The sequence below is a fragment of the Monodon monoceros genome, unplaced genomic scaffold, assembly GCF_005190385.1.
Source record: "Monodon monoceros isolate NGI ecotype Baffin Bay Population unplaced genomic scaffold, NGI_Narwhal_1 Super_Scaffold_20, whole genome shotgun sequence".
Lineage (NCBI taxonomy): Eukaryota > Metazoa > Chordata > Mammalia > Artiodactyla > Monodontidae > Monodon > Monodon monoceros.
Genome location: NW_021703777.1, coordinates 133,622,656 through 133,636,795, shown reverse-complemented (window position 1 = coordinate 133,636,795; position 14,140 = coordinate 133,622,656). Strand labels below are relative to the sequence as shown.

Genomic DNA, 14,140 nt, shown 5'->3' with positions numbered 1-14,140 from the left:
TCTAAAAGGGGCCACAAAACGACTTGTTTTAAAATTTCCAGTAAAACTTCTCCCCTAACCGTGGTCTGCCTCTGAATTGGTGGCATTTCCTTCAAGCTGTCCTTTGGAATGTTCTGGGCTTCTTCACCGATGGAGCAGGTGTTTTTTGACTACCAGTTGCCTATCGACAGTGGCCAGAGAGCCAGATTACAAAAGAACAAAAAGAACACCTTTGGTTTTTAAGAACCCTTGGCTTTGCATGCGTTTTATTGTTTGGTTGCTTTTTCAGACCTCCTTATTCACGAAAGCAAAAAAAGGCAATTCAAACGAATTTCTTAGCTACACACTTAAAACTTTCGTTTTTGAAACTTAAAATTTTTATTTATCGTCTGTTATTAATTTATTTCTACCCGATATTAATTCAGACCTTTTTTCCTTTGTCTTTTTTTTTTCACTTAGCATTATCATGATTAAGATACAAAGACACACACGCATACATATGTATATCCACGCATACACAAATATCAGAGTGTAGAATTTCTGGAGTACGTGTAAGTATATTTATGCTATGCAGTTGACAGAAAGGAGGATGTTTTGGGTTTGGTGGCATGGCTGATGTGTGTTCTGAATTAATCAGATGCAGAGCCTAATCTAAATGACTGCAGTGTCACTGACCAGTGAAGGAAAGGGCGTGGGCTTGTGACCAAGATCAAAGGGGCCCCGTTAGCCAACCTAGAAGGTCTTGGTAGGAGATAGGAGTTAGTTTCAGAGACTGCTTTCTTTTGGTGGGGACAAAAAGAGATTAACAACATAGTTCTTTCTCACACAGGGCTCCTTGCCCGATGGTTTGGATGGTTTGAGATAACAGGTCGAAGGGCCGAGCCTGCCCTTGTGGCTGACTTCCCAGACGGGAGGCCAGGCCTGGCTGGGATCAGGATATCTGGGCCCCAGTCCTAGTTCTGTTGCAGACTTTGATCACAACCCAGTCTGTTTTTCTCTCTCGGCTTCTTTATTTGTCTGTAAAACAGAGCATTGGGCTAGAGTCGGTGTGCTTTGTAAGCATTTATGAGGGCTGAAAGCTGTAGGGTGGATGAGAGTGGAAAAAAGCCAAAAACGTAAATGAGGAAACTGTACTCTTGATGCAAACAACTCAGGTGTCACGTGAGAGCTCTGGCAGCAGATCTGAGAGAGGCTGCGAGGACAGGAAGGCACACGCTGTGGGTTGGCACACGCTGGATTCGGGGGTGAAAAGTGAGACGTTGGCCTGGACACCGGGTGGTGACAGGAGCCCCCGTGGGGAGGGCAGGGGCAGGGGCAGGGGAGGATCTGGGTGAGAAGGGCCCTGTCCTGTCTTTGCTCCCATCCCTATAGGTGCAGCCTCACGTCCCCAAAAAATGGGGGTTGTGTTTCATTGCCTTTTCCCTATTCCAGTTATTGAATCAAACACAGATACATACACACACACACACACACACACACACACACACACACACACACACGTAACCACACTCAGTGTTCCAACATAAGCAAAGAGTTTGCCTGAATCAGTTAGGAAATGCAGTGATCCGACCAGTAAAGTTGTATTCTGTACTTTCTCTAAGACCATTTTATCTTAACTTTTGAGATAATTTCAGAATTACAGAAAAGTTGTGAAACTAGTACAAATAATTCCATATACCCTTCACCCATATTCCCCAAATACTAACATTTTACCATGTTTGATATCTCTTGCATGGTCTCTTCCCCTCTCTCTCCCTCTCTCTCTTTCTCTCTCTCTCTGTCTCTGTGTAAATTTTTTCAGAACCTTTTACAGACGTGTTGCCCCTTTATCCCTAAACACTTCAGTGTGAAGTTGCTCAAAATGAGGGTATTTCTTTACTAAAACCACTGTATAATTATCAAAATCAGGAAATTCACACTCATGCAATACAATTACCTGACTTACAGATTTTAATCAGATTTTCCCAGTTATCCCAATGATGTCCCTTGTCAGCGGAAGAAAACCCCAGGTGGCGTGTTGCATTCAGCTGCAGTCTCTTTGGCTTTCTCTGTCTGGTTTCATGACATTGATACTTGGGACAGGTACAGACCATTATTGTGTAGACGGCCCCTCAGTTTGGGCATATCTGCCGTTTCCTTGAAATTCGAATCTGGGGTAGGCATGCTTGGCAGGGGCACGTGGAAGCAGTGGTGTGTTTGACACTGCATCACTTAAGCAGGTACGCCCGTCAGTTTGTCCCACAACTGGTGATGTTAACTTTGATCTCTCAGGTGGGATGTCTGCATGGCTTCCCCACTGCAAAGTTACTGTGTTTCCCGTTTGTCTTTAATAAGCTTCATGTGGGAAGATTCTTTGAGACTCTTTCAATATCCTCTCACTCACAATTTCACCCACTAATTCTTAGCATCCGTGAATGACTCTTGCCTGATACATAATTCCATTATTCCTTCTACACTTATTAGTTAGTATCTACTATAAGGAAGATTTCCCTTTCTCTCAATTAATTATTCATTCATTTATATATATATGTATATCAGCAGGGGTTCATAGATTATTGTTTTAATCAGTGATTATAATCCTTTATTGTCATGATTTATCCTGGTCAAATGAACAGAGTTGGTCAGCAGAAAGCCCTTCGAGCCATGTGGCCTTTGCTATGTCCCTGTAATAAAGACACCACAGTCCGCGGTCCCCTTCTTTCTTTGAGCTCTTTCCTTATGTTATGATGCAACAAGATGTTCCAGGCTCATCTTGTATTCTTCTCTGCCCCAGGCCTCTTGGAATCAGCCATGTTCCGAAGAGCTCTTAGTGGACAGCTCCTAGTGGGTAATGGTGTTTAGAAACCAGGATCTGGGTAGAAGGTGTGCTCAGAGTTACTGAGGTGTCATTGCGCCTGGCCTTTTCAGTAGTCATAGGAAACTGTGTGTATGTGTATGTTTGTACATACGTATATTCAGGCATGTTTCTATGTTACACATATTACACACGTGTATGTGCATATATACATGTGTATACCTGCATGTATACCTATTTATATACTAAAAGCCACAAGATCATAACTAATACTTCTAATTTTAGTCCAACACCACAGAGTTATTATTTTTTAAAAGCCTACGAGGAAATTTCTTAAACAATGAAGAAAATAGTTAACAGTGTAATGGTATCAACCACATCTTAGATATTATGTTAACATACTTTTAAAAATGCTTAAATGAAATAGTTATAGATACATGGATATAGATTCAGTCGTAGATACATTCTTGACATAGATTTCGTTTGGGGGAGGACAAAAGACCAGTGAAGAGAGCATATTTGTGATTTTTTTTATTATCCAAGCACTCAAATCAATTCATTTCAGTTTAGCAAACATTGATTACATTCTTACTCTCCGTAAGGCATGTAATTGGAATCCATTCACTTTGTCCATGGCCGCATATGATACTGTTGCTTGTACAGTATCAGTAGCCAATTCTATCAGCACACAAAACACAACTCCTTCCTTGTCAATGGCTCTTCCTCCCGAGAGCCTGCCATGGGGTATATATGATTACTTGTATTCTGATCAGTGTCCAACTCATCAAGGTTATAATGATGAAACCCAGTTTTCTTTAAGTCTTGAAGCTAAACTTACAGATCTTTCTTTATATAAAAAATTTGTAATTTTTGCAAAAAGCTAAATATTTATTTTTTCTTTGACATTCAGTTAACTCACACATTTGATAGCTCAGTTTCCCCTAAACTTTAAATATGACTTACACAGTTGATTAGCCAATAGTATTTAGACATTTGAAATACCATTATGAATGTAATGTAATTGATTTTCTAAATCACATAAGAAGGACGGCTTAAAATTTTAATGAACCCAATCTTAAAGATATATTTCAGACTTGCAAATTAGGCAGATGACATCCAGGGAGCATTTCAAATATCTTAAAGAATGACATGCACAAAGCAGCCCAACGATTATAAACATTACACCTATATCACAACTAATATGAAAGTGAAAGTAGGTTAACATTCTGTACCATCTAATCAGGGAAATAAAATTGCCCTTCCAGGCCCATTCAGGAGACCACAGCAAGGGCTACTGGTCACCAGAGTTGGTGACCTACAGGGGCTGTGGCCTGGTGTGGTTTCCAGGTTAAGCGGCTATGGTTATAGGGGCCTTTCTGCTTCCCAGATTTTGTTGCCAAATTAAGGAGCCTTTCTAAACGGCTTCTTTTAGCTGAGATTTAAATAATTCCATTAATTTCCATGTCCTCCACCCTAGTGCCTTTCCCCAAAATAATTGGGAGGCATCTTAGGACCTCGGGTTTTTATTTCCTTGGGAATAACCATTATGCAGCTTCCGCATTAAGGCTTGGAGTGGACATGGTGTTAATCCCGTGGCTCAGGTAGCGGCTGCCTCCTTGTCTACATCCTCAGGTGCTTCGTGTTCCACCGCCTTTCCTGTTATGTTGTCTCTTTTTTGACATTTTAATGAAAATGTTAAAACTCTTTACTGTTACTTAAGTAAAATGCACTTTTCCCCCCTTCACCTCAACAGGCATCTTCTTCTGAAGACATGGGCAGGTGGATTGGGATTTTGCTGGCTGAGACGGGGTCCTCCACAGACCCTGGGGCCCTGCACTATGATTACATAGACGTGGAGATGTCGGCCAATGTCATTCAGACGGCCAAGCAAACCTTCTGGTAAGATCCACCGCCGTGCGAAGCGGCACTGAAATTAAACAACTTTATTTTTTCCCTAATTTTCTTTTCCTTTTATGTAAGTGTATAGCCTTCAAGGGGGGGAAAAAACACAGCTGAAGACTCTCCTTTTTGTATAATATTAACCCAAATTTTGCTGAAATGTTTGTCATTTCAACCATCTGTGTTTTCTGTTAGAACAGGGGTTGGGAAACTTTTTCTGCAAAAGGCAAGATAGTAATATTTTTGGCTTTGTGGACCAAATGTTCCCTGTTAAAACTACTCAGCTCCGCCACTGCAGTCACACACGTAAATGAATGGACATGTGCCAATAAAACTTTATTTGCAAACACAGGCAGTGGGCCAGATTTGACCCATGGGCTCTAGTTTGCTGACCCCTGTATTAGGGGAACAGTTCTATAAAGCATAAATAATTCGACATATTGCTGTAGTGACGACTGAGTTTTCAGAGCCATCAATCATATACTTTTAAAACTTAAATGTGATTGTTTTTAAAGTGCTGTTATGTACAAAAACGTCCTTTTAAACTATGAATATTTCCTTAACATAATGATGGCAAAGAAAATTATAGCAGCAGTCCTCAAAGTATGGTCCACAGACCCCTGGGGGTATTCAAGACCCTTTCAGTCAGTCCCAAAGGTCAAAACTATTCTCATAATAATGCTAAGAAATTATTTTTCTTCTTCGCTGTAGTGACATTTGCATCGATGGTGCAAAAGCAACAGCAGGGTGGTGGTGGGGGATAGATTGGCAGGTGCCTTAGGACCATCAGTGGTCACTCCACACTGTGCTGTGACCATTGCCACTCGCTTGTAGTAAAAGGATATGCTGTGTTCACTTAAGATGTCCATGATGGGGACTTCCCTGGCGGTCCAGTGGTTAAGACTACACGCTTTCACTGCAGCGGGTACGGGTTTGATCCCTGGCCAGGAAACTAAGATCCTGCAAGCCATGCGGCGCAGCCAGAGGAAAAAAAAAAAAAAAAAAAAAAAAGATGTCTGTGATGAAGCAGTACAATGATTACTTTTTCTGTGAAGGGCCAGATAGTAGATATTTTTATGAAATCTCTCGAGCACGTGTCTTTTTAACATTTACGTAGTGGGCAGGACACACAAAGCACTTACATTGACTGAACTGTCATGTTGTCTTGAGGAGACGCTCTTGTAAGACTGAGTTGCTAACTCAACTAGCCACTCCCTAACCCCACCACCATTTTTTCACTTTTACTTGAAAGAACAATTAACAGGTGAACTATGGTTATTCAGACGTTAAGTATTTGCAGACACTTTTTCAGAAATGAACCGAGTGAGCCTCTCCCCTGGAGGAAAACGGTTGGCAGTGTTTGTCGCCTGCAATGGAGTTGAGCTTGCACTCAGAAATGAGAATTTGGGGGAGATTTGTATCTGCCACTGTGAGCCGACAGCTTCCCAGTACTCAGACTTTTCTGATAAGATTGGTGGTGATACTGAGTGTGGGTTTTTTGATACAGTACAGTGAAGATTCTACATGGCAATGAATCATTAAGAAATTACTACTTGTCGAGTTTTGGTGTAGCATCAAAGAATATCTACCATGACCTGGAAAAGCTATGAAAATACACCTCACTTTTACAACTAGATATCTGCGGGAGGCTAGATTTTCTTCGTATGCTTCAACCAAAACAACTTGTTGCAACCAGTTGAATGTTGAAGCACGTGTGAGAATCCAGCTGTCTTCTCTTAAGCCAAACATTGAATAGATTTACAAACATGTATAACTACCACTTTTCTCACTCATTTTCTTTTATTTTGGAAAATATAGTTAACTTTTATAGAAATATGTTTAAATGTGGTGGATTTATTCCCATTATTTTTAAATGAATAAAAATGAATACATTTCTGAGTTTCAGTTTCAAGTACAGTGCACACTGATAGCAAACACCCACATAAACCAAAGCTCTTTGGGAGTCTCCAGTAACTTCGAAGGATGTAAAGACTCAAAACACTTGAGGATTGCTGATATGTAGGAATGGATCTGTGAGATTAAGAAGTGGCTGGTTTCTATTTCATGCTGTCCACTGTCTAAAGCAGGGGTTGATCATACTTTTCTGTGAAGGGCAAGATGGTGAACATTTTCAGCTTTGCAGACCCCATGTTCTCCACTGTGACAACCCCTCTCTGTCGCCACGTTCAGCTCTGCATGGCCAGGCAAAAGCAGCAGGACAGTCCTGAAACCAGCAGACGTGGCCACGCTCGGCAGGAGTTTGCTGATCCTTGGTATAAAGCAGTGCCCGTGGGATTACGAGGGGACGCACTGGGCTGGAGGAAGGAAATCGGGTTCTGGTCCTGCTGCAGTAGTTACTAAATGGAAAGTCTGGGCAGGTCATTCCTAAGCTGTTAGTGTTCCAGCTTCCTTGTGTGAAAACAGAGAGTTTAGGCGACATGATGTCTGAAACTTCTAGCTGCCATAGCTCTGATCCCTTGATTACCCCTTCTGTTTGCTTCATCTTTAGAGAGTCTGGATTGGGGCTGAGGAGAGGCAGATTGAAACAGAGCAGGTGATGGAGTTACACAATCAGCACGTGATGATAAACGTTCTATCAACTTCCTACCCTTTGAGTAGGAAGAAGATAAACTCAAATGTTTACGCTATCATTTGCCTATTTAATAAGAACAGCGCCATCTAGTTTTTCCACCCAAGTGGTGTTTATGGGAGATTGGAGCGTTCTTCCTTTGTATCTTGAATGGGGTTGTAGAATGAATGTTTATTTAATGATTGCCTGGGACATTCTGGGGCTGAGTAAAATGAAGATAACGTTTGCCCATATTAGGAATCAAGCCACCATGTTACACTCAATTGAGGTAAATAGCCTTGAGAAAATGAATTAATCTTGTACGACTTTACTGGGAAATCTCCAGTAATGCTGGAGGACTTCTGAAGCACAAACTGCTTATTCTTGCTACTGTTCTTTTGTGTGAAAACCAGGGTGACACAGTCAAGTGCTGGCTGTTCATCCTCGTTATTTTTTCCATAATAACGTTCTATCTAATCAGCAAGGTGTAGGTAAATCAGAGTGAAACTCCTAATCGTGCAGTAAATAAAGCACATTTAAAGAAGCTTTTTAAGAAATGTAATCTCCTTAAGTCCAGTTTTGCAGAATCTACCCATCTAGAGTGACATAAGAGAAAGGAGCTTATGGTTGTTAACCGTACTATTTTGGACCTTATTTGTTTCCAAAAAGCCTCTCCTAAGTCCACGTGTGACTTCAGTGATAATAAGCAAACTGATGACCACATCTAAGAGAAACCCTGACTAAAAATATTTCCCCTAGAGCACAAATGAGTGTGGAATATTCATCTAAACCAAACGTGGGAAGGTCACATTTTCGAGAAAGGAATGTAGATTGCAGTTCTGAAAACGGATTTATTAAGTGTGCATGTAATGAGTTTGTGGCTGCAGGAGTCTTTGCTACCCCATTAAAACCTTTATAGGAAAAACCTTTATAGGAGATGTCACTTAGCAATAAAGTTTATTTATATTTATTAGTTTTCTGCCAAACCTTCTGTAAGAATTGAGAGAAGAGATTTAACAAGGAAACAGCGTTCAAACTATAAAATATGGTAGCTTGCCAATGTGATAAATAATCTGAGGTTGAATTAATTTTTGCCTTTATGTAAATTGTCAGCCGATTAATGAATCTTCTCAGGGTTATTAGGGGAAATTTTTGTACATTGGATTATGTCTGAGGGAGAAAGGTCAATGGTGTATTTTGGGAAGAGGACAGTAAAAGAAATAATAGTAATGTAAAAAGTGGTCTATTTAAGAGTGTTAATAATGGTAAACATTTGAAACATGCTTTCCTGCGGCCTGTTTTTAAATGAGATGTATATAGATGATATGATACAGGGCAAATATTCTGAAAGTTTCTTCTGGAACTCTTTTCAAGTCGTGCTGGGTTGGAGCCCCATAAGAAAGCTGTGACAACAGTGATGGCGATAAAAGCGGTAGATCAGTGTGGACACAGAGAGGAGAGCAGGCAGACTGACAGGAAACTTTCACCTTGAGTCACCCTCTCATCTGAATCCCTGGGAGGTTTTATTCTAAAATCTATTTCCTGAAAACATGACTGAACCTTGAAGGTATTAACGCTAAGTGAAATAAGCCAGACACAAGAGGGCACATACTGGGTGATCCACTTAGGTGAGGTACCAGAGTAGGCAAATCCACAGAGGCAGGAAGTGGGGTGCTGGGTGCGAGTGCCGGGGGTGGGGGAGACAGCGCTTCAGCTCTTTGGGAAGATGACGGGTTTGGGAGGTGGGTGGTGGTGATGGCTATACAACGTGTGAATGTACTTAGCGCCCCAGACCTGTACACTTAAAAGTGGTTAAGGTGGTAGGGACCTCCTTGGTGGCCCAGTGGTTAAGACTCCGCACTCCCAATGCGGGGCGCTGGGGTTCGATCCCTGGTCGGGGAACTAGATCCCACGTGCCGCAACTAAGACCCGGGGCAGCCAAATGAATAAATAAATAAAATATTTAAAGAAACGTTAAGATGGTGACATTTCTGTTATGTATATTTTACCTATACTTTTTTTTTTTTCTGTCTTACATTTTTGGTTTAACAAGTGGCATATGGTCTCTTATCTCATTTCCACTTTCCTATTTGGCTAACAATCCTGTTTTAGGAAGAGTGCCAGGCCAGAAGCTGAGGGGCCTCTTACTCGGTCTTGGATCCACTCGCTGTTGCGGGCCCAGAGACTTGGTCTGGGGGCCCAGGTCCCTCTCTGTGAGATGAGGGGCAGCCTAGCTGGTGGCCGAGGTCTCTTCCAGCTGGGACAGGACATCCTGTGTGTCTGTGACCTCCCCTTATGTTCCGTGGGTCAGAAGCATCCTGCTGGTGTCTGTTCCAAGTGAGTGAGCATCTGTCCTGCCCCTTCATGGTCCACGCTCATTCCTGGCATCTGTGTCCCAGTGTGGGTGCCAGACTGGGCGCCAGAAACCAGAGACACAGACCAGGCAGGAGACAGTCCCTGGGTAGGGGGTCCGTCTGCCAGGACGTGGAACAGATCCAGGTATCAGTGCTCACGGGCAGTGGAGCGTCCTGGGACCACAGGCATGGGGAGGGCGTGGCCATCCCATGTCCTGCCTCTCACATGACCAAACCCTCACCCCCAAAATACCCTCAAATGGGATGTTTAAACCAGAAAACTTCAAATATGTATCTAAAAACAAGGAGAATCTTTCGTTCTTTCTTTTCTGTACATTTTCTTTTCCTAAATATATGTTGATATATATATATATTTTTTTTTTTTTTTCTTTGTTGTGCGGTACGCGGGCCTCTCACTGCTGTGGCCTCTCCCATTGTGGAGCACAGGCTCTGGATGCGCAGGCTCAGCGGCCATGGCTCACGGTACCAGCCGCTCCGCGGGATGTGGGATCTTCCCGGACCGGGGCATGAACCCGTGTCCCCTGCATCGGCAGGCGGACTCTCAACCACTGCACCACCAGGGAAGCCCTGATATATTTTAAGTATAGAATAATGATATACATTTTTGTATCAGAAAAAAGCAGGAAGAGTTATTTTGTAAATTAAAGAGAATACCGTGTCCAGGGTGGGACTCGCCGTGCGTGCCGCGTTGTCCCAGCAGAGGGACACCTGAGCCGCCTTCCTGCAGCCAGGGCTGGGTGAGTGGAAACTGCAGCTTGAGCCTGGGGGCTGACCCTTCACAGCCCCTTCCTCTCATTCTCTTCAAAACCAGAAATCCCAGTGTAGTTTTGTTGCAAGACCTCTTGTCAGAGAGGCAGTTCTCACCTCCCCTCTTACTGCCTTCACTATTTCTCATTTGTTCTCTTTTATTCATCTAGTTACCATAGAAATGTAAGATCCCAAGAAGAAGCAAAATTGGAAAAAAACCCAAAAAACTATTTTTTTCATTTCAGGCTGTCTTAGTTTTCCCAATTAGGAGAAACATGTTATCTAGGTTGTTTCTTCCCTAGGCATTGAGGTTTTTCGCTTATAACATCACGAGCAAACCATTCACGCATTCCTTCCTTCCTTCATTCCCGTGTTCATTCGTTCATGCAGCTCGTACTTGCCAAGCACCTTTTGTGTGCTGGATGAACAGAATTGGCAAAGGCCGTGTCCTCCTAAAGCTCATGTTCCAGTGAGGAAAGCAGACAGTAGACACACGATCGTGCAACATGTTAGGTGGTGATTAGTGGTAGGAAGGAGTAGGGGACAGGACAGGGTCGCAGAGGTGGGAGGTTGGGGTGATCGGGAAGTTCCCACCGAGACTGAAAGAGGGAGGGGTCTCAGAGAAGCGCTGTTGGCCAGCAAGCGAGAACTGCCAGGAGCCTGGGGTGAAGGCAGCGGACATGGCGCTCGGAGCCTCGCAGGCCACGCAGCCCTAGATTGTTCTCGGAGCCACCGGGGCTTTGAGCAGAGCCGTGACACGAGGGATGGAGGTGGCCACCGTCAGAGGCTCCCAGAAGTTCAGGGCCGTGCAGGGCAGAGGGGAAGGTGGGTAGTGATGCTGAGCAAACACTGAGAACTCAAGAAATGCTGTGGGATAGACGTTCTAAAATGCTCATAGAACAGGTCCGTGGACTTTTCCTGAAAAAAGCCAGAGAGCAAATATTGATACGTCAGTTTTGCAGGCCAGATGGTCTCTGCCTTTGAGAATTAACAGGCTCATGAAAGAGGCACGTGAAAAATAAAGCAGCCACAGACGATTCGTCAACGAAGAGTCCAGGTAAAGAAAGGTGTTCCAGTAAATCTCTGGTGACAGAAGCAGGTTGCTAACACAAATGGGTTATTTGCTGAGTGCCGGGTGTGTGTAGGCCTTGCTCTGGGTACCCGGCAGGGTCATCATGGGTCCGGGCCGCAGTCCTCCGGGCGGGTGGTGTCCTGTCCTACAGGTGAGGAGTCTGCCCCACGGCTGTAGGAACACGCGATTCTGCCTGGGTCCTGTGCTGACACTTCTGTACCCTGCGGCCTCGGACAGAGCCTGAGCATCCATCAGAGCTCCTGGAAGCCTTGGTGATCAACTGGAAGGTTGTAACTCATTTTCTCTCTTTCAGTTTCATGAACAGGCGTGTTCTGTCCACTAATCCGTATGTAGGGAGCACCGCCAATGGCTACGCACACCCCAGCGGGACGGCGCTGCACTACGACGACGTCCCCTGCATCAGCGGCTCGGTGAGTGCGCCGCGTGCAGAGCGAGGTCAGCCGTGCGGGAAGGCGGGGGTCTGCGGATCTCTGTGACTTACACCCCTGCTTTCTGTCCAAATGAGAGAAAGCTTTCTTACGCTCTGAGGCAAGATGAAAACCCCACCCCATCTCTCTCCTTTTTGACACCCTGTTCATCTTAATCCGCGTGTGAACACGCAGGTAATCGGGCACCAGCAGACCGTTTGTCATTCCTGTCAATGCCATTAAACACCGCCAGAAATCACCATCGGAAAGGAGACCCGCAGAGTAATGACCGTACTGCCAGCTCCAGACACTGTCCCGCATCCTCCGGGTGGGGTGCACTTGGAGCTGGTGCCCCCATCTGGTGGAGAAGGAGGGGAGCCTGGAGGAAGGAGCGCGTTCAAGTGCAGATTACCGTGAAAGGGGCTCATGTTAGGACTTGGGTGTCAGGGCGCGGGCACACATTGAAATCCCGTCCCAGCTGCAAAGCCCACGGGATGGCGTCCCCTCTGAGTCCGGGGTGGTCTGGGGTGACTGGGACATGGGTCCTGTCCCACAGCAAGAACACGTTAGGCCCCTTGCCCCTCCCCATTCTCACCACCACCTTCGCCTCAGGGTCTGCAGGGCTGGAGGGGCTGTGGTACCCACTGTGGCCGTAGCCGTCCACCCTGCAGAGAGTCTCGTGGGAGCCACACACTCGGGGAAAGCCCGTGGTGGCCCGACAGGAGCAGGTCCCAGTCCAGTCTCTGCGCCCTGCGTCCTGGTCGCTGTGCCCTTTCCAAGAGGGCCCGGCTCTCGGCCTCTGCTTGCTGGTCTCGGTAGAACCTGCCCTCATCGTAGACCTGACCGCCACCTCAACCTCGTGGGACAGTCTGCTCCTCTGAGCCTTGATCTCAGCGCCAGCTTTTTTTGAAAGATAAAACACGCAAACCTGTCTCTGACTCTTCCTGCCCGAAGGCCCGCTCGTGTACCTTTCCCCAGAGGGGTTTCTCCCCGTGCACGTGGTTTAGAGAAACCGTGGACCTACCCAAACGCTGGTCTAGTTCCCCCATCCCTTCATTCCTGTGAATACTACACAGGTTCAGGCACCCCCAGGAATGAGCTTTCTTTAGGTCATGTGCAGCTTAAGCTGGTTTAGAAATGAAAAGCTGCCCTTCTCCAAGGCTCTGCATTTAGGAATCGTTTCTGCGTGTACATCGCTGGGCGGACGACATAGGTGATTAAGACAGAACGTCCAGTGTGCAGCGTTTGTGGCTCATTTGCTTGTTAAGGGCTTCCTTAAGGCTCAGGCCTCTCTTTAAACTGTTGTTCTACTTGCTGGGCTCTGTGACCGGGCCCTTTGTTTTGCGAGAGCCTGCACTTCTCAGTTTTATAAGGTTCATGTATTTGAGCCAATACCTGACATTTTAGCAATGTTTCAACTTCAGTAATTCTTACCCATTCAGCGTTCCCCCTGAGGCCTAGATGAAAGTGAATCTCAAAAAGGATCTTCTGACGGGCACACACACACTTTTAATCTAGAAGTTCTCTGGTGTTTGTTTTCTAAGTCTTCCATGTGACTTAATCCTTTGGTATTTTAGGAAAATGATGGTCTGGTCTAGACCATTTTAATAACCCTGGACAAATATATGCTAGGTTGTCATTATGAAACTCACATCCACGTTTATCTACATGTAACATTATTTTTAGGTTGTAGATGGGTCCCCGGCATCACAAAAATAGACACACTGAAGTGATTGCAAAGGAATAAAAAACACTCTTACTATGAAATTTTAAACCTTTTCTATTTTCATAACAAAAGGCTGTAATTACATCCTGGCAGAAAGGAACTCAGCAAGAAGGATATAAAAATAGAGTAAGATAAGTATAGTATATAAATTAATATTTTCTCTTTTTTGAAAAAAATGAAAGCAATTCCTTTAAAACTTAAGAGAATCTGGCTGTGGTTGTAAGTTTCGGATTTAATTTATACTTTAATGTCCATGTTCTAAGGTGGCTTGTAGCTATTTTAATCCTTTGTAAAAAGGTTTTCCACTAAAGTAATGCCATTCTATCATTTATAGTTTGAAACATCCTATTTTCTATGATTATTCGATTTTTCTTTTAACAGCTTGTGTTTTTGGTTACTGCACTTTCTTCAGGCATAACCAAGTGTGGAACAGGGGTGACGATGACAGACACCCATAGAACTTAAATCCCCGACGCCCGCATAGCAGGCTTGGGAGGGTCCAGGGGTGTTCTGGCATCGAGCCCCTCATCCTATCCTGGAGGAGCCTGAGG

The 14,140-nt window shown here is 44.5% G+C and overlaps 1 protein-coding gene across 2 annotated transcripts in view; it reads left to right on the top strand.

Moving 5' to 3' along the window:
• The window catches only part of AFAP1 (actin filament associated protein 1), a 148,399-nt gene that overhangs the window by 115,837 nt on the left and 18,422 nt on the right, over positions 1-14,140 (top strand). For both annotated transcript variants that reach the window (XM_029235883.1, XM_029235882.1), the window contains exons 11-12: positions 4,527-4,672; positions 11,749-11,866. In XM_029235883.1, coding sequence (XP_029091716.1) covers positions 4,527-4,672; positions 11,749-11,866 — 264 coding nt within the window. The remainder of the gene's footprint in view (positions 1-4,526; positions 4,673-11,748; positions 11,867-14,140) is intronic.